Genomic DNA, 20,336 nt, shown 5'->3' with positions numbered 1-20,336 from the left:
CCACACTAACAGACGCGCAGAGTTCCAGGGGCGGGCGAGCGAGGAGCCCAGCCCCTGGTCCTTCACCGGCCTCCTCCACTGTTTAGAAATAAACCCTTTCCTGGTAAGCTGGGACGAAGTGAGAGAGTGGCATGGACATATATACACTACCAAATGTAAAACAGATAGCTAGTGGGAAGCAGCTGCATAGCACAGGGAGATCAGCTTGGTGCTCTGTGACCACCTAGAGGGGTGGGATAGGGAGGGTGGGAGGGAGACGTAAAAGGGAGGGGATATGGGGATATACGTATGCATATAGTTGATTCACTTTGCTATACAGCAGAAACTAACACAACATTGTAAAGCAATTATATTCCAATAAAGATGTTTAAAAAAAAAGAAAAAGGTCATCGGAGAATATAACACAGAAAAAAGAAAAAAAAGAAATAAACCCTTTCCTTAGAATCCTGTAGGCCTATGCAAGAAAGCATCCAGCTCTCCACAAAGGAAAGCCTCCATCCTTCACAGCTGGCAGTGGAGAAATTGGGTGAAGTTTGGCTGGGCCTCCCTGAGTGGATCTCTCTCAGCATCCTGCCTGTGGCCTTCTCAGGCACGTTAGGACCACGTCCTTAGGACTTGGCACACTCGACTATGCTTCCCTGCTACTTGTTTGTTCCTCTATTTCTACTCAGAGTGTCCTGAAAGCCGAAATTCTATCTTATTCGTCTCCAAATCCCCAGCATGGAGCACAGAAACAACCACCCATAGGCCCCGAGTAAATATTTGCTGAATAAATAAGTCAATGGGGCTCACAGGCTCCGCCACTCTTCCCTCTGTGTAATGACTCTCCTCATTGGCAACTGGGGCGCTTTTAAAATATATCTGCAAATTCTTTTTTATTTTTAAATTTTTAAATTTTTAAAATTTTTTGGCTGCACCCCGCGGCTTGCAGGATCTTCCTTCCCCAACCAGGGACTGAACCCGGGCCCCTGCAGTGAAAGCTCCGAGTCCTAACCACTGGACCGCCAGGGAATTCCCTGAAATATGTCTGCAAATTCTGACACTCCTTCCTTCAAAAGGGAGAGGCTCTTCTCCCCACCTTTAATGTCAGTCAGACGTAGTGAATCATTTCTAACACACACTACAGGGTGGAATTGATGCTACGTATCTCTGAGGCGAGGCCATAAAAAGGATAGGCTCTGCCTGGCTCGCCTTCTTCTAGATGGCTTGCTCTGGAAGAAGTCACCCCTAAGTCCAGAGGACACTCAGGCACCCTGTGGACCCTAAGTCCAGAGGACACTCAGGCACCCTGTGGACGTGGGGAAGAACTGAGGTCTCCCACCGACAGCTGGCACCAACTTACGTGCCATGTCAGTGAGCCACCTTGGAAGTGACCTTTGAACCCTGGTCCAACTTGCAGATGATTGTAGTCCTGGCTGCCATCTGACTGCAATGTTATGAGAGGCTCTGAGCCAGAACCATGAAGCCAAGCCACTCCCAGGTAGGATCCACAGAAAATATGGGCGATTATGTTTACTGTTATTAAACCACTAAGTTTGGGGGCAATTTTTTATGTAGCAATAGATGACTACTGTAGCAACCCTGGAGGATTCGGGTGTTGTTTTATAAGGGAGTTCAAGGGATTTCCATAATGACAAAGATAGTTTATGGTCATATCATACTTACAGTAAAAATTCTGTAATGAGTCGTGTCCTACAGATAAAACCACAATATGGCTGATTAACAAGCAAATTTAAGTATTCCACAGGTCAAATTATACTACCTTAAAATCTAAGAACTACATTCAATAAATGTTGGGATGTGATACAGAACAATATTACAATTCTTCATGATGGTTGTTTTTTGTTTTTAAAAATTATATATTACATATGCATAGAAAAAAATCTAGAATATCCATCAAAACTTTAACAATAACTTTCTCAGGGTGACGGTATTATTATTTTTTCTTTTCTTTTTTGATACCTTTGGTTTTTTCAAAATGTACAATATGTATATATTACTAGTGTCCTATTTTTTAGTCTAAAAAAATATGTATGATCCAGGGCTTCCCTGGTGGCGCAGTGGTTGAGAATCTGCCTGCTAATGCAGGGGACATGGGTTCGAGCCCTGGTCTGGGAAGATCCCACATGCCGCGGAGCAACTAGGCCCGTGAGCCACAACTACTGAGCCTGCGCGTCTGGAGCCTGTGCTCCACAACAAGAGAGGCCCGCGCACCGCGATGAAGAGTAGCCCCCGCTTGCCACAACTAGAGAAAGCCCTCGCACAGGGAAAAAAAAAAAAAAAAAAGACCCAACACAGCCAAAAATTAATTAATTAATTAATTAATTAAGGAAAAAAATATATATATATATGATCCAATTAGGCCAGCAGCTATGCATTACTGGTGTCTCTATTCTGGACATCTAACACTATACGTGGCACATAGTAGGTGCTCAATAAAAGTGAACAGAATGTCCTTTAGCTATAGATCCTGCCTACTGGACAGTTACTTTACAAAGGGATTCCAGGATAATGTGAGTCCACAAAGCTCAATGATGTGAAAAGGCAGCAGTCAATTTTCACAGGAAAGAGGCTACTAAGTAAAGGAAATCATTTCAACATTGTATTCTTAGGACGCAGTAACCACTTTTCTCTTTGAAACTAAGTATTTTGAGTGATTTATTATAAATTTATAATGACAGTTGTGAACACCAGTTGTTTTCTTTTTTTTTTTTTGGCATGCGAACAGAGTCTGTTGATTGCCTTGGTGCTTAAAATAGTTTCTAAGTGTCCTCATAATAGCATGTCACCTGTAAACAGGTTTCAAGCCAATGCAAATTAACAAATGGTGAACAGATGGACTAAGAACTGACTTTTGTCAAGAGAGAGTTAGCAACAAACACTTTTGGCTCCAGTCTTGTGGGACCATTAGAAAGTCTTTCACTTCCCGCCAAGCATCTTGCCTCAGTAGACAATCCAAGCAGAGAAGATGACAAGTTATAAGGGCCCGTTAGACTTTTGAGAGCCGAAAGTTGAGATGTGCAGAACCACCAAATCAACACATGAGAAGCATCAGACAGAAGAAGCTTCCTGCCAAATGGTGAAAACTCTCTCTATCCTGCATCACTCAAAGAAACTGTCCCTGTAGTCTCTAGAAAGGATGGCACCTGTGCATGCAGCAGACAAAAAATAACTTGTTGGAGGCTCGCTGGTTATGTTCATCCCATCCCGGAAGCAAATGTTAACTGTGAAGAAAACCTGAAAGTCACAGAAATGGTGGGCTATGGGTATCCACTGGTGAGAGCAAAGATCCCCAGAGTCATCTCCTGTAATCTCCCCAGCTCCTGAATGGCCCTTTTCCTCCTCGTTCTCCAAGTCTCCCCCTAATGTCATCTCCTTGGAGAGGCCTTCTCTGACCACCTGTTTTAAGCAGTCTCCCCTCCTTACCACCCTATGTGTTCCCTTCCTAAGTACTAATCATAACCAGAAATCGTTGTATTAATTTATTAATTTGTTTAGGGGTACTTGTTTTTTGTCTTTCCCCCCCAGTTAAACCAAAAGCTTCAGGAAGATGGGACCACGTCTGTCTTGCTCATGATTGTATCCCCAGAGCCTAGGGCAGTGCGTGGCAGAGAGCAGGCATAATAAATAGTTGCTAACCAAACAGAAAATAAATGAGATCCTGTGTAAAGGCAAACAACCGAATCTCCCCTGCAAACACTCCTTTGGACTGGAGATTTTAAAATGTAGTTTGTAACTGAGGATGTAAGCAAAAGAGGGTACAATAGGAGGGCGGGTTGGGCTGGGCAATGTGTTTAAAGACCAAGTCGAGCTTTGGGGAGTAGTGCCCCTTTCAGGGGAGTGTTCACGTGGATAGAAAAGCTACTGGCAAAGACTGGTGTGCTTCAATTTCTGACTCCACATCACTGACTGAGCCTTGGCCTTCATCTATTGGGGCTTCTAGTAAAGAACAACCCAACGGGTGGAATAATTGTGGCATATTCGAAGGAATACCACATAGCAACAAAAAAGAACAAAAGCAACCTGGATGAATCTAACAGATATTGTGTTGAGTGAAGACAGTTGATATAAAAGATTACAAATTGTATGATTCCATTTACATGAATTTCAAGAACAGGTAAAATCAATTGTTCAAGGAAGTCAGAATAGCTGTTAAACTTAGGGAGGGAGGCGGCACTGGGAACGTGAGAAGAACCCTTGTGGGGTTCTGGAAGTGGTGGCCACGTGGCTTGATCTGGGTGGAGCTACACGGAGGTATACACATGTGAACAACCAGTGATCTGTACACTTTACAGTGTCTGCTATCTCTCCTATTGGGAAAAGGAAGAGCACATGTATTACTATTTTAAAAAAGAATAAGTGGGCCTAGCACTGATTCTAATCCCAGCTCTACCAGATTCCCTAGATGGCCTGCAGCTTATCAAAATGTGCTCCTCGGCTGTCTCATTTGTAAGATAAGGAGAACTGCCCTTATGCTCTGCCAACTCTGGGAATGTGACAAGGAAACAAAGAATAAGCTCTGAGGTATCCTGAGGTCCTAGAGTCACACACAAACCGTGTAAACTACGAAGTGCATTATAACTGCTTCTTTTAAGACCTATGCAAAATAGATGACCTACATGTTTGGTTTCTAATCTTAACAGATACCTTTTTAAAAGAAAGAAATGATTTTGCAAAAACAAGTTTCCATTAGCTAAAAACAAGCACAAAGTAGACTTCACCCAGAACGAAAGTACGTTTTTCAAACCCATCACTCACTGAGGCGGTAAGACAAGAGTCGTGGGTTGAGCCTTTGGTCTACGTTTAGCAGATACTCCCATCTGGTTAGCAGAACGTTTCAACGACTGTTGATTCAAAAGGCCAGATGCCAGACCTGCATGGTACTGCAACTGCAGAGAAAAACCAAACAAAAGGGGAAGAAAAATAACATTTGGTAAAAGCTAGACAAGGGGTATTACACTATCAATACTTGATACATCTTACCGGCTCAGAACATTTTTAATAACTTCAAATACAGCTGCTAACATTCTGCTTCAAGGAATGTATTTATAAGGAGATAATCAGACAAATAGGAAAAGAAACATGAATAAGGTTGTTCATCATGGCATTACAAAATGATAAAGAACTGGAAACAATCTAAATGCCCAACAATAGCTGGGAAATTGGGTAAAATATGTAAAGAACTTTAAAACATCATTTTGTTGAATTAAAAAAAACAAACAGGGGCTTCCCTGGTGGCGCAGTGGTTGAGAATCCGCCTGCCAATGCAGGGGACACGGGTTCGAGCCCTGGGCTGGAAAGATCCCATGTGCCGCGGAGCAGCTGGGCCCGTGAGCCACAATTACTGAGCCTGCGCGTCTGGAGCCTGTGCTCCGCAACAAGCGAGGCCGTGATAGTGAGAGGCCCGCGCACCGCGATGAAGAGTGGCCCCCACTTGCCGCAACTAGAGAAAGCCCTCGCACAGAAACGAAGACCCAACACAGCCATAAATAAATAAATTTAAAAAAATGGACATAATTGAGAATAAAGCTATTTAAAAAAACAAACAAAAAAAAAAAAACAAACAGGTTACACTGTAAACAGAGAGACACTTAAAAACATGTTCTCTAAAATGTTAACAGTGTATTTCGAAGTAGTAGAATTGCGATAATTTTTTACTTTATTTTTCACTACTATTCATATATGCTTTATGTAAATGGTTTTCAAGCTTATGTCATTTTTTAAAAGAGGAGCCAGTGGGTTTCCTTAAAGACAGATTAGTTCTGGGAACTCTTGCTACTGTCATGTCTTGCTTATAATAAAAAGCATATAACTCATAGTTCACTGCAGTAAGCCAGGAGCACAACAGGCTTATCATAAACAGATTCAAGCATACCGCTGGGCTGCTGTTTCCAGTGGTTAAGATACAAGTATCAATCACAAGAATAAGCACGTGAATATATCTTACGACAATGTTTACAAATGGATATAGGCTCACTGAACAGAACTGGTTGGCGAAGTTAATCCCACTCCAAGTACATGCAACTGGAACAATACAACTGCGGTAAGGAAGCAGTAGACTTTAAATGGGCTGAGAGCCAGCATCCTTTGCTTTGTTCACGACAAACTGCTGAGCTTCGCGGTTACTTAGGACGGATCATCTTACTTTTCTAGACTTTAATTTCTCTATTGGAAAAGAGAAATAATACTGCCTAATTCTAAAACACACAGGACTTTTAAAAAAATCTTCTTTATTGAGTTATAATTTACATAAAATAAAATGCACACGTTTTAGGTGTACAGTGTGATGTTCTGACAACGTATACCTGTGACACTGCCACCCCAATCAAGATACAGAAAATCTCCATCACTGCAGAAAGTTCCCTTGCGCCCCAATGCAGTCAATCTCCCTCGCCCCCAACTCCGATCGTGAGGATCTTTCAATTTAAAATACAACTCATCACCGTCACTCATTGCCAAATGAAGCTTATATCCAATTTGACATGTGACCATGACTCCCATCTTCCTTTTTAAATCCCATACTTTTGTATTTTAGATCTTAAGAGCTGTCATTCATCTCTATAATAAAGTTATCCTTGAAAGGTATCCCAATTTTCAACAGATGTAAATAAAACATTCAGATGTGAAAATGCCAAGCTAAGAATTTGGATTGAGACCACTTATAACATCCAGTATGTTTCCTCCTCCCTTCTCAAACTAAGCAAGGTCTTTCAAACATTTATTTAGAATTAACTAGTATACAAATAGTAATTCATTCTGAAGCTCTGAATCAATTTCTTTTCAAAATGCTCTTCCACAGCATAGATTTCCTTTGCAGAGTCAGCTACATTACAGCTCATGGTAATGAAACTGGTGACCACCATATAAAAGGGGCCGGGCCCTGGATGCAAAGGGTAATAACATTCTGAAAAATAAATGGCCTCACCTAAAGCCATTGGGCTGCACACAAATAGAGAGTGAAAGAAAACAAAACCAACTGAAATGATCTGCTTCTTGAAAGTGGCTATAAAAATGAAGATATCCAGTGACCCAGTGATACTGAAATGTCTGTGTTTGGAGCATCCATATTGCTTTTTAACAGGCTCTTGATTTACCTGGTCGATCTGCTGTGGGAGCCTTATGGCTGCACAATACAAGACAAAGATATATCACATTGATAATAAAAACAGAGCTCTTCTCGGGGTGGCAAGGGGGGGCATAATTTGGCTCTAACAACTCATCGCAGACCAATGAATTTTGCTCAAATTTTTTATTCTGCTGCAGATTTCTTAAATGGGAAATCGATGGAAGCAAGGGACAGTACAAGTTTGAAAGACGATGTTTCAAAATGTCAGCTACTTGGGTTTCGATCTTCCCCACCAGAATTTGCAATGAGTGCAATATGCATGGAGCTTTATGGAATTAAAGGGAAAGACAGCTTGGCAGGGGTCCCCTCCTGGCTCAAGGAATCGTCTCTCCTTTTGGCCCTCCTTCTTCTTTGTATCTTATTGGAGTCCATGCAAGCTCAGCCACTCCAGCCCTGCTGACTCTTTTGAGTGGACGAGTCCTGCTAACCATGCAGAGCAGCATGGTGATTTTGCCCACCTGGCATCATCTTGATCATTTGCCCAAACAAACAAACCCAAAACAGCAGAAATGCATGCTAGCTGCTGTCTTTCAAAGGGTTCCTTTGAAACTTCTACCATCTTGGATGCTCTTAATGTACACCACACCCCTAAGAGCACACGAAGATGGAAGGACTTTTCTTCCCCCAAAACAAAACCTGCCTTTGAAAGCTGACTCACAGTGATTAAGCAACATTTGTTCACCATATATACGTTTCCCAGTTTCCAGGAACACAGCTCCGACTGTCAAGATCTATAAGGAGCCCATTAAATATTTACCGAACCATCTTTATAATGGGAGAAAAGGTCAAAGTTAATAAAACTGACAGGCAGCTCCTGTCCAACTGGATTTATACATTATTTAAGCACTAAATACTCCATTCCATGAAACACAGTTTAGATCTGAAAAGACTCTTGGAAAATGTTCACTCAGCCAATGGTTCTAGAACAGCAGAAGGGAGTTCAGAGCTAATCTACAAATTAACATTTAAGAACGTATCACTCCCCAAAATACTGCCATAAGTTTTCAATTACAGGCTCTGTAATATTTTCTATAAAAATGTATTTTAATAAACATATGTGGCTCGGGAACAACTCTATTTCAAAAGGCAACTTATCAAAGTTATAATGTGATTTTTCTAGCCAAGATCATTTCTCCATTACTCAGCAAGAACAGAATGAAAGAGGGAGAGAAATAAAGCAGCCCATTCTTTCAACTTTCACGTCTCGCAGCTGTGGGCAATGGGAGTGCTCCTGTGGTCAGCCGGCGTGAGGGGCTCTTTGTTTACTGGGAAGTGGCTACGCAGCAGCAGCTGGTATTTCCATGTTCTCTGGATCTTGAGAGCATTTCTCTCAGTTCCCACTTCGCTATCTATTAATGTCAAACTTCTATTTGCTATGACTAACCTCGGATTTTTCTGTCAGTTCTCAACCTAAAGCCCTTTCTAATCAATGATGTCTACTAATTCGCTCTATGCCTGAGATATTTTCAACAACTCACAATGACCTGAGGGAAACACCATTTTGAATCAGGAAAACCTTGATTTACTGCATATTTCTTAAAGTAATGCTGTTTTAGTAATATTAAACATGCACAAGTGTTGAATGTTACCAGGTAGGGTCCTGGTAAACTCTAATGTACAGACTAAGAGCCTCTATAACAAGCATTCTCTTTGAAAATGTGCTACTGGACTCTGCTACTAACAAGAGCTGCGCGGTCTTACACATCTCACTCCCCTCTCTGCAAAACATGCGTTATGTTTTCTCCAAGGATCCACCTAGCTCTAAGGTTTGATTCCTCTAGGTTTCTAAAGAAGTTATATGGGTATTTGACTTCACCACAAAGTGCTGAAGGAATGTCCCTACAATTTCATACAACAGCAAACCCTTTTCCTCTGGATAGCCTAAGTCTTTACCGCTTTTAAAAAAGTCCAAATCCGATTAGCTTTAATATGCTTCAAATTACAAGTAACAAAATATACTGGAAGGAAATGACATGAAAGGAAATTATTTTAAAAAATAGGACTCAAATGCAAAGTTTCTGACTTAAATCTCGGGTTCAGAAAATCAGATGAGCAATGATCCCCCCGCTCAGTTCTCCAACTTGTTTCACGTCTTCCACGTTGTTCTGGATGCTCTACCTGCTCCAAAATAGATGAAGGACATGTTCTGCAATGGACAGAAGTTTGAGAAGAAAATAGAAGGAAATTCATCATACGGATTACATTCAATATACTAATTAAGCCAGTGGCGTTCAATTAGGCCTAGTACTTAAAAGCTGTAGTGTTTCCTAGAACCTCCCAGGGGTCCACGGTACAGCATCTATTCATAAGCAACACTATCCTACCCATGCCATATGGCCTGAATCCCACTTTAAGAAAACTGACATTCAAAAATCTCAAAATTTATAAGCCAGATCAATGAAGGTTTGATTCTTCCTACTCTGAAAACCATTATTTCGTTTTCAAAGACTCACCAAAGGCTTCTTTAAGGGTGGGAGCAAGTTCAACAACAGCAGCAGCAAGACTTCTCCGAACCTTAAGGCATTTCACTTTATTTCTAAAAATCACTTTACACAGAATTACATATACGTTCCTAAGAACACTAGGAAGACACATTGGTACTTCCAGTAACTAAACCCTTTGGATGAAGAATGAGATAGAAGCAAGTCATAATAAATTCTGGCTGGCTTAGAGCAGGGCCACAGGAGGGGAAGAAGAGATCAAGGCTGGGGAGCCCCTGGGCCTCCTCCAGTCCCCCTGGGGCAGCTCCCCTCTCCCAGCAGAGCTCCTCTCTGTCACTGGGATTTGGCACCAGGTAAAGTAGCCTGGTGTTCTTCCTTGGTCCGGGAGTGAAGCTGGCCACGAGGGAGACATATCTGGAGGATACAGCCTTGTTATTGATTAGTCTGCATTCTCTGCAACCTGCAGGGCAGTGCATGACGTACAGGTGATGCTAATGAATTTGGCAGCTCGTAAGTGGGCTGGCAGATTGGTGAAACTGCCCTGGCCTGGCCTGGCCTGGCCTGGCACTGGAGCCAATCTAGAGAACAGAATGACTCCATCAGACGGTCCTCTTAAGGCTGGTCTCTTACAAAAGCAAACACACAGCTTTGCAGGTGCTCACTGTTGTGACAGAGCCAAGAAGGAATCCTTTCTCCCTCTTACTCTAATTGCTAAAAAAGCGGGCACGTCTGAACCTCTCCGCAGGCTTGAGCTCAGGAAAAGGCATCCATGGGGACTGCACTCGGATTACTTCAAATCATAGAATTCTCATGTCAGAGAGGAGTCTTAGTGAAGCCACCCCTCACCCCACCCACCCCACCCACCCCCACTTTACGGGAGAGGAGACTCTGACCTTAAAGAGGTCACACATATCACACGAGGGAAAAAGCCATTCAGGGTTCACCTCACATATCTTTTTCCTGTGGTTTTAAGTGTGCTGCATCTTCCTAACCGGAGGACCTGGCATTTGTTGTCTCTGCTTCAGCAATGGAACACAGGGATTCTTCTCGGGCAGGCGGGAGCTAGAGCTCAGGGGGCGGGGGCGGAGCATCTCTAGCATTCGCTGGCTGTTGTCTGCTCCCTTCGCTCTGACCTCTTGCAGGCGCGGAGATGTCACATGTTTTTCCCTCCTACTGACTCCAGTCATGTCTAAGGTGGGGAGTTTGGGGAAGTTCTAAATGCTATCATTTTAAGGTTTTAATATCATTCGGCATCAAAAACTTTGGAGAAAAGAAACCAAGAAACCACAGAAACCTCAATATTGTCAGAAAACCTAAATTCTAGACTCAGCAGTAACACATCTGACCTTCCTAGCAGCCTTGATATCGTTTGATGGGGCAACCATGCTAGCGCTTCATGGGTTTTCATAAATTATCTTATTGTCCAGGAGAATCCACATGTATATTATCTGTTTTTACTTAGGGATCATCTTTGAGAATTTGTGTAACACATCATGGTAGTAAGAGGCAAGGGCACCATCCGCGTAGGACCACTTCCCCTGCAGATCACTGACCATAACAGCCAGAGCTGGTTGGCATAAGTGCGCTGACAACCTTTCCAAGATACAAGAGTGCACGCCAAGCTCACGGCCCCCAATCTAGGGACATTTGACACCTGGATCAGTTCATGCCACGAACACCTGGATCAAGCCACACGCCATGAAGCTGGCATATGTGTATGTGGCGCTGGGAGGGTGGGGGAGGCTAAGGTGAGATTTTCATACAGTCATATTTCTCCTAAACCATTAAGCTTTCAACTAAAACCAATATTTGTGCAAAACTAGGAACACTTCGTCACCACTTCGAGTTGCAAAAACCTTTGCCCCTCATTATTAAAATGTGTTTTGTTTCCAGCTAATGAGAAAGAACCAGCTCTGTTTCTTCTTTGGAACATAATTCTAAGGAAAGAAAGAAGCAAAGGTTGCCTGGTATTATCTGTGCCAAGGAAAACAACTACAGAAAAATACCATAAATCTAATTGTTTTGCTCAGGTTTTTATCTAAATATTAGATAATGATATTAGCTTCTTTTCTCCTTTTATCTCCTACTGCTTCTTTCGTATAGCCAATATGAAAAAAAAAGAAAGAAAGAAAAAACAACCTTAGATTTGAGCTTTTATGGGTAAATGATTTTTTTTTACTTGGGCAAAACAGCATCAATAAACCATAAGGAAGCCTCCAATTTATTTGCCTATTTGTTCTCTACTGGGGAGCTGGGTTTCAGGCCTTTCAATTACCATGAAAGCAGGACACCAAACCAGGGCTGTGCTTCTGTTCAACTGTGGCATCGTTTCCATGCTAAATGCCATTTAGGTTTCTTTTTTCCTACATATGAATCCTCAAATGTCCAAACTTCAAAACTGTCAAAGAAGTAAACAGAGAGCATGGATAGCAGTCTTTTTCTTTCTTAAATATCTGCAATGTTTAGAGTTGTTTAGAATTGTTCCTCTGGAGTGTTCCAGAACTCACACCTTTATTAATAGGCCTTTCTCCACAACTGCCCCTATTTACACTACAGCTGTATGCATGTTATCATACTTCAAGGATGCCAATCAGCTGGAAGAGTTATCACTCATATATCTAAACAGATTCAATAAAAAGCAAACCGTGAATGTGGCTAAAAATGGAGGAAACAACCATCGGAGGGACTGTTTGTAGAGGGAGAGAGAAAGCAGACAAAAGAAAGCGAAAAAGAGACCCTAACAGACAGACAAGGGTACACAAAAACTGGTGTTTCTCCATCTCCTGTTAACCACCTTACCTTTCATACCAGGCTTTCAACCTATCTACCCTGCGTGGTCCTGGAGAGCAATGCACAGGGTCATACAAATCATGTTGGAGGGCCACTGGGCCACTGAAGAAGATGAAGGCAGGGTATACAAAATAGGCTCAAGGCAAAATCTGACAATGCACTAATAGCATTCTAACAGACTATTAAACGATGGTGACAATGAGAACATGTCCTCTGAAGAGGGACAACATGGGGGCAATCTTGCTCACCTACGTTCGTATTAGAGGAAGCAGTCCATGCCAGATGGGCCGTCATGTTCTTGTCTCCAACTAAGCCTGAACCACCCCAGAATAATTATCCTTTTACACACTATACTATATCCAACAAAAACAAAATGTGTCCTTGACCTTTCTCTATCACTGACCAAAGATAGAAGTAGCAGGGAAGAATGAATGACACGTCCCAGAATTAGCTTTATATTTCCACCAGAAATGCCAAATGCTAGTTTTCTATTGCATACCTAGGACCTGGATCAAAAGTCTAAAACGGAAGGCTAGAATTATGTCTAAGGTGCCTTCTCACACTGAAATTCTATGACGATGTATTTCTCTATAAAAATGCAGTCTAAACTTGCATTGGTGAAATTTAAATATATTTTTGAAACACAAACATTTTATCAGTCACCAGAAGTCTCTACTTAAGGCAGTTAAAGAAGGGAAAGGGCTCTTTGTGATGTCTGACGCTTGGTTGTTAGTTGAAATCTAGTGCAATGCTAGAGGTCCAGCAAGTAACAAATGTTTGTTGACACACACTACTTTGTTATTCTTCGCAAACATTCATAGGTGAGGCCTGGAGGAAGAACTGAATATTCCCATATAATAGGTATGTCCCTGGATATTTCTTTTTTTCTCTTCCTCCCAAAGAAAACAGAGGTTTTTCCACTGAGAAATGAGTAAAATGACAACCACTGGACACTTCCGTATCTCAATTCTAGACACTGAATTCTAAGCATTAGTCATTTGCCGACTTATCACTGAAAAGATTTCAGTCGAGAAACCAGTAAACACGATTTTTAAAAAATTACCAATCTCATCAATTTAAAATTATGATTAGATTATTATAAACTTATTTTATGGGTAGTAAAAATGATTCCTATGTGCTCATAGTCAGTCAGTTTAGATTCAGTTGGACAGTTTAACTCTCCCTTATTCTAATGTCATGCATGAAATGCTGAGTTCTGCTTTAAGCATCATTTTCATTACCATCAAAAGCAGCCCCCATCGGCTTCTTCTGCTTCCTTCCATAAACATAATAAACATCGTCAGCTGGGAGCCGACTGGCTCCAAATCAGGGATCTGATCAGCCTCAGCCCCAGCCCTTGCTTACTCAGGAAATGAAGCAAGGAGGTGGGGAAGAGGGAAAGGTAGCACAGAGAAAACTCAGAAGGAAGAAGAATGGGAAACAGTCATACGATCACTGACTTTAAAAGATACATAACTATGATGTCAGACAAGCTGAAAATAACAGGAGTGGAAGCAAAAGGCCAGCGGCTCAGGTCGGAGGCCTGTGAGAGCAGGAATCAGGAAATAGAAGAAAACATTCAGGAAGACACTTTTTTTATTGATCATTTTTAACAACTGCCTTTTCCCTTTGGGAATAGGAGGAATAAGGCCTGGTGGCTTGGGGGCAGTAAGTCCAAGGAGGCAAGTGCTTTCCTTTGTGCTTTGGCAGCAAAGGCTGCAACTCCAGAGGCAGTGTGGTCCACTGGGTAGGAGGACAAGCTTTGTAGTCAGACAGCCCCGAGTTCAAACCTCAGCTCAAGTACGAGTTATTCTGGGCATTTCTGGGTGTTTCCTCTTCCCTCTGAGCCTGTTTCTCCATCAGCCCAATATGGGAAAAAAAAAAAGATTTCTCTCTCGCAAGGACAAAGCTGTTCTCTTGTTGACTGAGCACAGTCCCTAAGGCAGACTTCAAAAGTGCCTTTTCCTTATCTCACAACAACCCCATGGAGAGAGGTATCGCAGCCTCCTTTTACAGATGAAGAAACGGAAGGTCAGTCATAGAAATTAAGTGATGTGGTACGTGCAGAAGATGTAAGCACAGGGCCCAGCGCCCCGGGAACAGAGTTGGTCTTGTGATTATCAGAAGTGACTATGCCCCAAAATTCGCCTCTTCCAACAATGCCGGGAATGACCGAATTTTCACAAAACTGATTAAGAGTATATCACCTTTTAATCAAACACTGTCATCCTAAACATGTCAGATAATAAACCGGTAAGTGTAATGGAAAAAAGGAAAAAGTACCCCCCCATCCCCGCTGTTCTGAATGAGTTAGGTATGCTGAGAAGGAGCCCCAACTTGGTTCCTCTTGTACAAATGAGGAAAAGAATCCATCACGCTGGTGATGCCTCGCAGCCAACTCTGTATAAAACTCTCCATAAAACCCAGGACAAATGTATGGAGCCTATGGAAACGCTGTAAGCACTCAACACGAAAGGCGACCCAGAGGATCAGCTGGGAAACTCCTTCCAGTACACCGTGGAGAGTGGTTTTTAAAGCTACGAACAACCTAAATGCCCAGAAACTTGGCTCAACCTTGATGCATTAAACAAGCAAGTTACAGAGTATTTCTTAGGCAGCTAACAAAGTATTCAGCACTGGAAGATCAAAGTCTCTCTCCAGACTCCCAGAGTACAGTCTTCCCTAGGTATCCACAGGGGACTGGTTCCAGAACCTGCCGTGGATACCAAACTCCGCAGATGCTCAAGTCCCTTATATAAACGGTGCAGTATTTGCATATAACCTACACACATCCTCCCGTATACTTTAAGCCATCTCTAGATTACTTATAATACCTAATACAATGTAAATGCTATGTAAATAGTTATAAAAACAATGTAGATGCTATGTGAATAGTTGCCAGTGAGTGGCAAATTCAACTTTTGCTTTTTGGAGCTTTCTGGAATTCTTTTCCCAAATATTTTCGCTCTGCAGTTGGTTGAATCTGAGGATGCGGAACCCACGGATACAAAGAGCCGACCGTACTTGTTTCCTTCCTTATCGGACTGTTGAAGGTTTTTTGTTGGTTTAAGTTCTGACCGTGAATGTCTACACAGGAAGTATGAGAAAAGGCAAAGCAGGAGTCAATGCAGGATTTTCCTATGATACATGTGGGGTTAGGATTTTTTCTTTTGGAAGGAAAAAAAGGCAAAAGTCATACATACAATGGGTATGTTTTTGGTTTAAAACGAACAACAGGTCAGTGTGAAATTTCTACTGATCAACAGGACTGAGGTGCGACTTCTACTGATCTTAATCTAATTAAGAGTGTAGGTATGTAGTCAACTACGTGGATATAAACCATGAGCCCTCTACTTAACCACCCGTGAGCTTGGGTGAGTTGTTCAACTTTCCAGAGCCTCAGTTCTCTTCTATTACTGGAGATAACACTGCTACTCGATACCACTTGATTACCCTAGAAACGATCTGGGGTTTCACAGAGCAAAACCACAGGCAGCTTCTTGGAGTTCGCGAGAATTAAGTACATGAAAGCACTGAGCAAGGTGGCTGGCACAAAATACACACGCAAGAAATGTTAACTATGATTGTTATTACTCAGCTGAGGCTGCTGAGGCATCAACAATTAGACTGAGTGTGAGGAGTGACTAAGCCAATAACTGGAAGGCCTTGCCTCTGATGGAAAAACCTTAGAGGAGATGGACCAGTGAAAAACAGGCCTGCTTCTGGGTGGATCTGGGTGAGGGGAGTGGACAGAGTTTGGCAGGACCATAAGAGAGCTGAGCCCCTGACACAAAAAGGGCTGCTCTGATGTGCAAGTTACTTACTTCTATGATGCTTGGCAGCCCTACTCAAACCCCAAACTGTGCTGTAAAGAACAAGTCAAGCATACAAAATGGGGATCAGCCGGAGGCAGCTGGGGATGTCCAAGAAGGAACAGTAACAATACGTCCATCGCCAGCCACATCCATCCAGAGGTGAGAAGTAGCCTCCTTTTGGACCAGAGAAGGGAAAATAGTAGGCAACTGGTGCCACATCCAATGTTTCCTTTCGTTACACAATACTCAAATAAATACACTGCCTTTCCCCTTAAGTACCTGGCAGGTAGGAGCTGAGAAGAGCTGAAGCTAGTTCAAGCCAGTCCAGAAGTCTTTCTGAAGCCCCTTTTATAGGGCTGACCATTAGAGAATGGTTTTTTGTGCATCTGTCTTTGCCAGACTGTCTCGTACCATTTGACAAGCCCCACAGGCCTAGCAGAGGGCTCGACATGGATGTTCAATAAATGTTTGCTGGGAATGGGATGGCTTGACGGATGCAGAGCATAGTGCTAGACACGGATGGATATAAACAGAAATGTTCTCTGCTTTTAGGGGGTCAAGATCTGCCTAGAATGCACGCTCCATAAGAGCAGCTGAGAGCACCACAGAGCTCCTTAGTCGTCTTCATCGTTAGGTCCCCTTGTCTAGAACAGTGCTCCGCGTAACAGTAATAATAACATGAGCCAACGTGGACATAGGACTCGTTGTGAACTAGGTGTTATTCTGATTCATTTAATTCAATCAAACTATGCAACCACCCTGTGAGGTAGGTACTATTATCTGTATTTTACAGACGAGGAAATTGAGCCACAGATGGTAAGTGGCCTGCCCAAGGTCATGGAGCCCAGTAAGTGGCAGGGTCAGGCTTGGAATCTGGACAGCCTGGCCCCAAAGTCCCTGCTCTGTAACCACTACACTCCACGGCTTCTCCAGAACTTGGCATGTTCTCAGTAAGGATTTTTAATTTTATTTTTATTTCCTTTTTGTTTGTTTGTTTGTTTTTAACAAACCCTTGTGTCGAAGTATTTTTTAAAATAAATGAATACATAAGTAGCAGGGGACGGCGAGGGGAGATTTGAACTAAATGGCAGAGTACAGTGGGAATCTGGACTCTGAATCACCTTCATGCATAAGGTCCCTACAAAGTGGGAGGACGATGGGGCTCTGCTGCCTCCCCTTCCTCCCCTTTCCTCATCTGTAAAATACAGATAACAGTACCTACCGCATAGGGTGGTTGCATAGTTTGACTGAATTAAATGAATCAGAATAACACCTAGTTCACCATGAGTCCTATATACACATCGGCTCATGTTATTATTATTGTTATGTGGAGCATTGTTCTAGACAAGGGGAAAAGGCCCAGCTCGGCCTTTTCAGGGTGCAACGAGCAGTCACACTCAGTTAATAAGGGTTTGCTGTGAGGTTCCCTGCGAAGTAGAGAAAGCAGATGTGTCCCCAGCCAGGCCCCTTAGAAAACGGGAGCAAGCTCGTGCCATTCGGCCAACCGCTCCCCAGCTCACGGCCATTCTGACTCCTGGCACTGGCCGCCTCTTCTAACTCCCTGCAACCAACTGCTCTTGACTTGCCCTTGTTCTCTTCCAGGCCTCCGCCTGCTGCTACGTGAGTGGGCAAATTTGCACACACCACCTTTTCACCCAGTTAGTGCCTTCTCACACCTGAGAAACAAAGCACGGACAAGAAGCTGGCATTACAGAGCCACAATTTTTTCTTTCTTTTGCAATATAAAAACGTGTAAAAAGTTTTGCAAGTCAAAAGCTTTCTCATCCATATAGGCGCCAAAACTCCTGTGGCAGCAAAAACAGACATGAACTGATGTGAGTCTATTTAAATCTTAATTTATCTCACGTAGTGTGAATAGTCAAACATTTTGCTACACAATATTTGATTACAGGGTACTGCCCCAGACCCCGCTGGAGAAATTCGTAGTATATGAACCATACTACCTTTCAATAATCCAAAATATTCAAAATCCAAAACACAGTCAGGCCCGAAAGCTCTGGATAAGGAGCTGTGAAGCCGTGCCAGGCAGTGGCGAGCGGGCTGGGCAGCACGCGTGACTTCTTGTCACGCGGGTCTCAACCTGAACTTCACCTTCGCAGAGAACCTCCTCTGGCCACCGGATCCAAAGGCGCCTCCGGGTGCTCTCCATCACATGCAGTGCTTTACCTTAATCACGGCAGTAAACCCAAACAGGTATTTTATACGTATTGTTTGTTCCTTTGTTTAGTGTTTACGTCCCCCGCTCTACCCCACCCCCAACACATACACTAGAATAAAAGCTCCACTGAAACCCAGACTCTGGCTCTCTTCATCACCACTGCAGCTCCGACACTCAGAACAGTGTCTGGCACACAGGTGTAGCTCAATAAGTGCCTGACGAACGAATAAATAAGAAAACACTCAGAAAAGGCACGGAGGCATCGCAGGAACGGTGCACAGCCAGACCCACATACCCTGCCTACACAAATTAAAAATCCATATACTCCCAAGCAGTATGGATTTTTCACACCCCCTGTGGACCTTACTTGGTAGACAGTCGGGGGAGGGGTGCCACTGAGGATAGTAGGCAGGGGAGTGGTACAATCAAAGGGTACTGTAGCCTCATTCTTCAAAACAGCACGAGATCCTCTGCCATCAGAATCACCTATAGAGTGCCCACCAAACATGCAGATTCCAGGGCCCCACCTTAAATCTGCTGGATCAGAATTTCTACCAGGGAGCCCAGGAATGAACACTATAAGAAGCAACCCAGGCAGCTCTCAGACACACTAAAAATCTGAATCCATTCATAGTATCATCTCAAAAACATCTGTTGACTCACTGATTGAAGAAGTCAGTCTCTAGCTGGAACCCACCAAGAATACGCTACACAGGGAAACCTCAGACAAGTCACAATTAGCTAATCTAAGGACTCAACACTAGTTGGCCCACCACGTGGATTCAGGGTTTTAAACACAGATGCAATATGCTTCCAGCGTTGAGAAGCTTCCATCTTTCCAACTCCTATAAAAAAAAAATCTGACTGTTTCATGCATATATTGTTGAAGACTGGTGGAGACAGCAGGATAGGACACACAGTAGAGACTGAAAGAGCTTTTAGAATTCTGAGACCCTACTCCAGCTCTAACCTACACTTGATTAAGCAAATACAAAACCTGCATTGCAAGAGTTTTCAAACAGTTAAATTTTCAATCTTTATAAAAAAGTAAACCCATCAGATTTGATTGATAAGTGTACTTTTTAAAACTAAGAGTAAAAAAGTGAAGATTGGCAACATTTTTTGCCATATAATTTGCTTTCTTTGCCTTTTTCCACAGCACTGCACATAAATCAAAGAAATGCTAAAGAGGTCCATATATCACCAACTGGCATTTCAAAACTATTTACCAAGTCTTTAACAGACGCAGGTCAGAGTATGGAAAACTATGACCAAGGAGGCTGAAATTAAAGGGAGAAAATTAACTCAAACACTGACAGAGAGTTAATTAAGTTTACAAGTAACTTTCCAATGAGCAAGTTATGATATTTAATAAGAACAGCCTCGGTGAAGCAGGGTTACAAAATATGCAGGGGGGCGGAAGCGGGGGGGTGAGGAAGACAAGCCAACAGAATTTTCCAAACAAGAATGTATATTTGAACAAGCTGCCTTTCTATGATTAAGCACAGAAATCTGGGAACAAGGCAGGGGAAATGATGTTTTAATAAGGTATGAGACAGGCCTGTGAGCTGCATTTTGCATTACCCTTGCAAAAAAAGTGGGGGAGGGGTGTCCAAAAGTTGTAGATCAAAGTATACAGGCCACTATGTGTGTGTGGGCTGCTGCTAAAGGTGGCACAGAGGTCAAGAAAGGTGGATTTAAATGGGCTCTACTTCCCATACAGAAAATGCAAAGATCCCTCAAAGGCAGCATGCTGAAATGGGTGGCTTATGTCCTCATTTTCAAGGACAGGAAGAGATGTAAAAGGCTTTACTTGTCTGCCTTCATCAGCTCAGCTTACCATAACAAAATACTGGGAGGCTTAATCACAGACACTTATTTCTCATACTTCTGGAGGCTGGGAAGTCCAAGATCCAGGTGCCAGCAGACTTGGTTCTCAGTGAGGGCCTTCTTTCTAGCCTGCACAAGGCCACCATCTCACTATG

The 20,336-nt window shown here is 42.8% G+C and overlaps 1 protein-coding gene across 3 annotated transcripts in view; it reads right to left on the bottom strand.

Annotated features, from left to right (window-relative positions):
* The window catches only part of MED27 (mediator complex subunit 27), a 204,144-nt gene that overhangs the window by 133,518 nt on the left and 50,290 nt on the right, over positions 1–20,336 (bottom strand). For all 3 annotated transcript variants that reach the window (XM_061200910.1, XM_061200911.1, XM_061200912.1), the window contains exon 3: positions 4,759–4,889. In XM_061200910.1, coding sequence (XP_061056893.1) covers positions 4,759–4,889 — 131 coding nt within the window. The remainder of the gene's footprint in view (positions 1–4,758; positions 4,890–20,336) is intronic.

The sequence above is a fragment of the Eubalaena glacialis genome, chromosome 9 (assembly GCF_028564815.1).
Source record: "Eubalaena glacialis isolate mEubGla1 chromosome 9, mEubGla1.1.hap2.+ XY, whole genome shotgun sequence".
Classification (NCBI taxonomy): domain Eukaryota; kingdom Metazoa; phylum Chordata; class Mammalia; order Artiodactyla; family Balaenidae; genus Eubalaena; species Eubalaena glacialis.
This window is presented reverse-complemented; position numbering and strand designations above follow the sequence as displayed.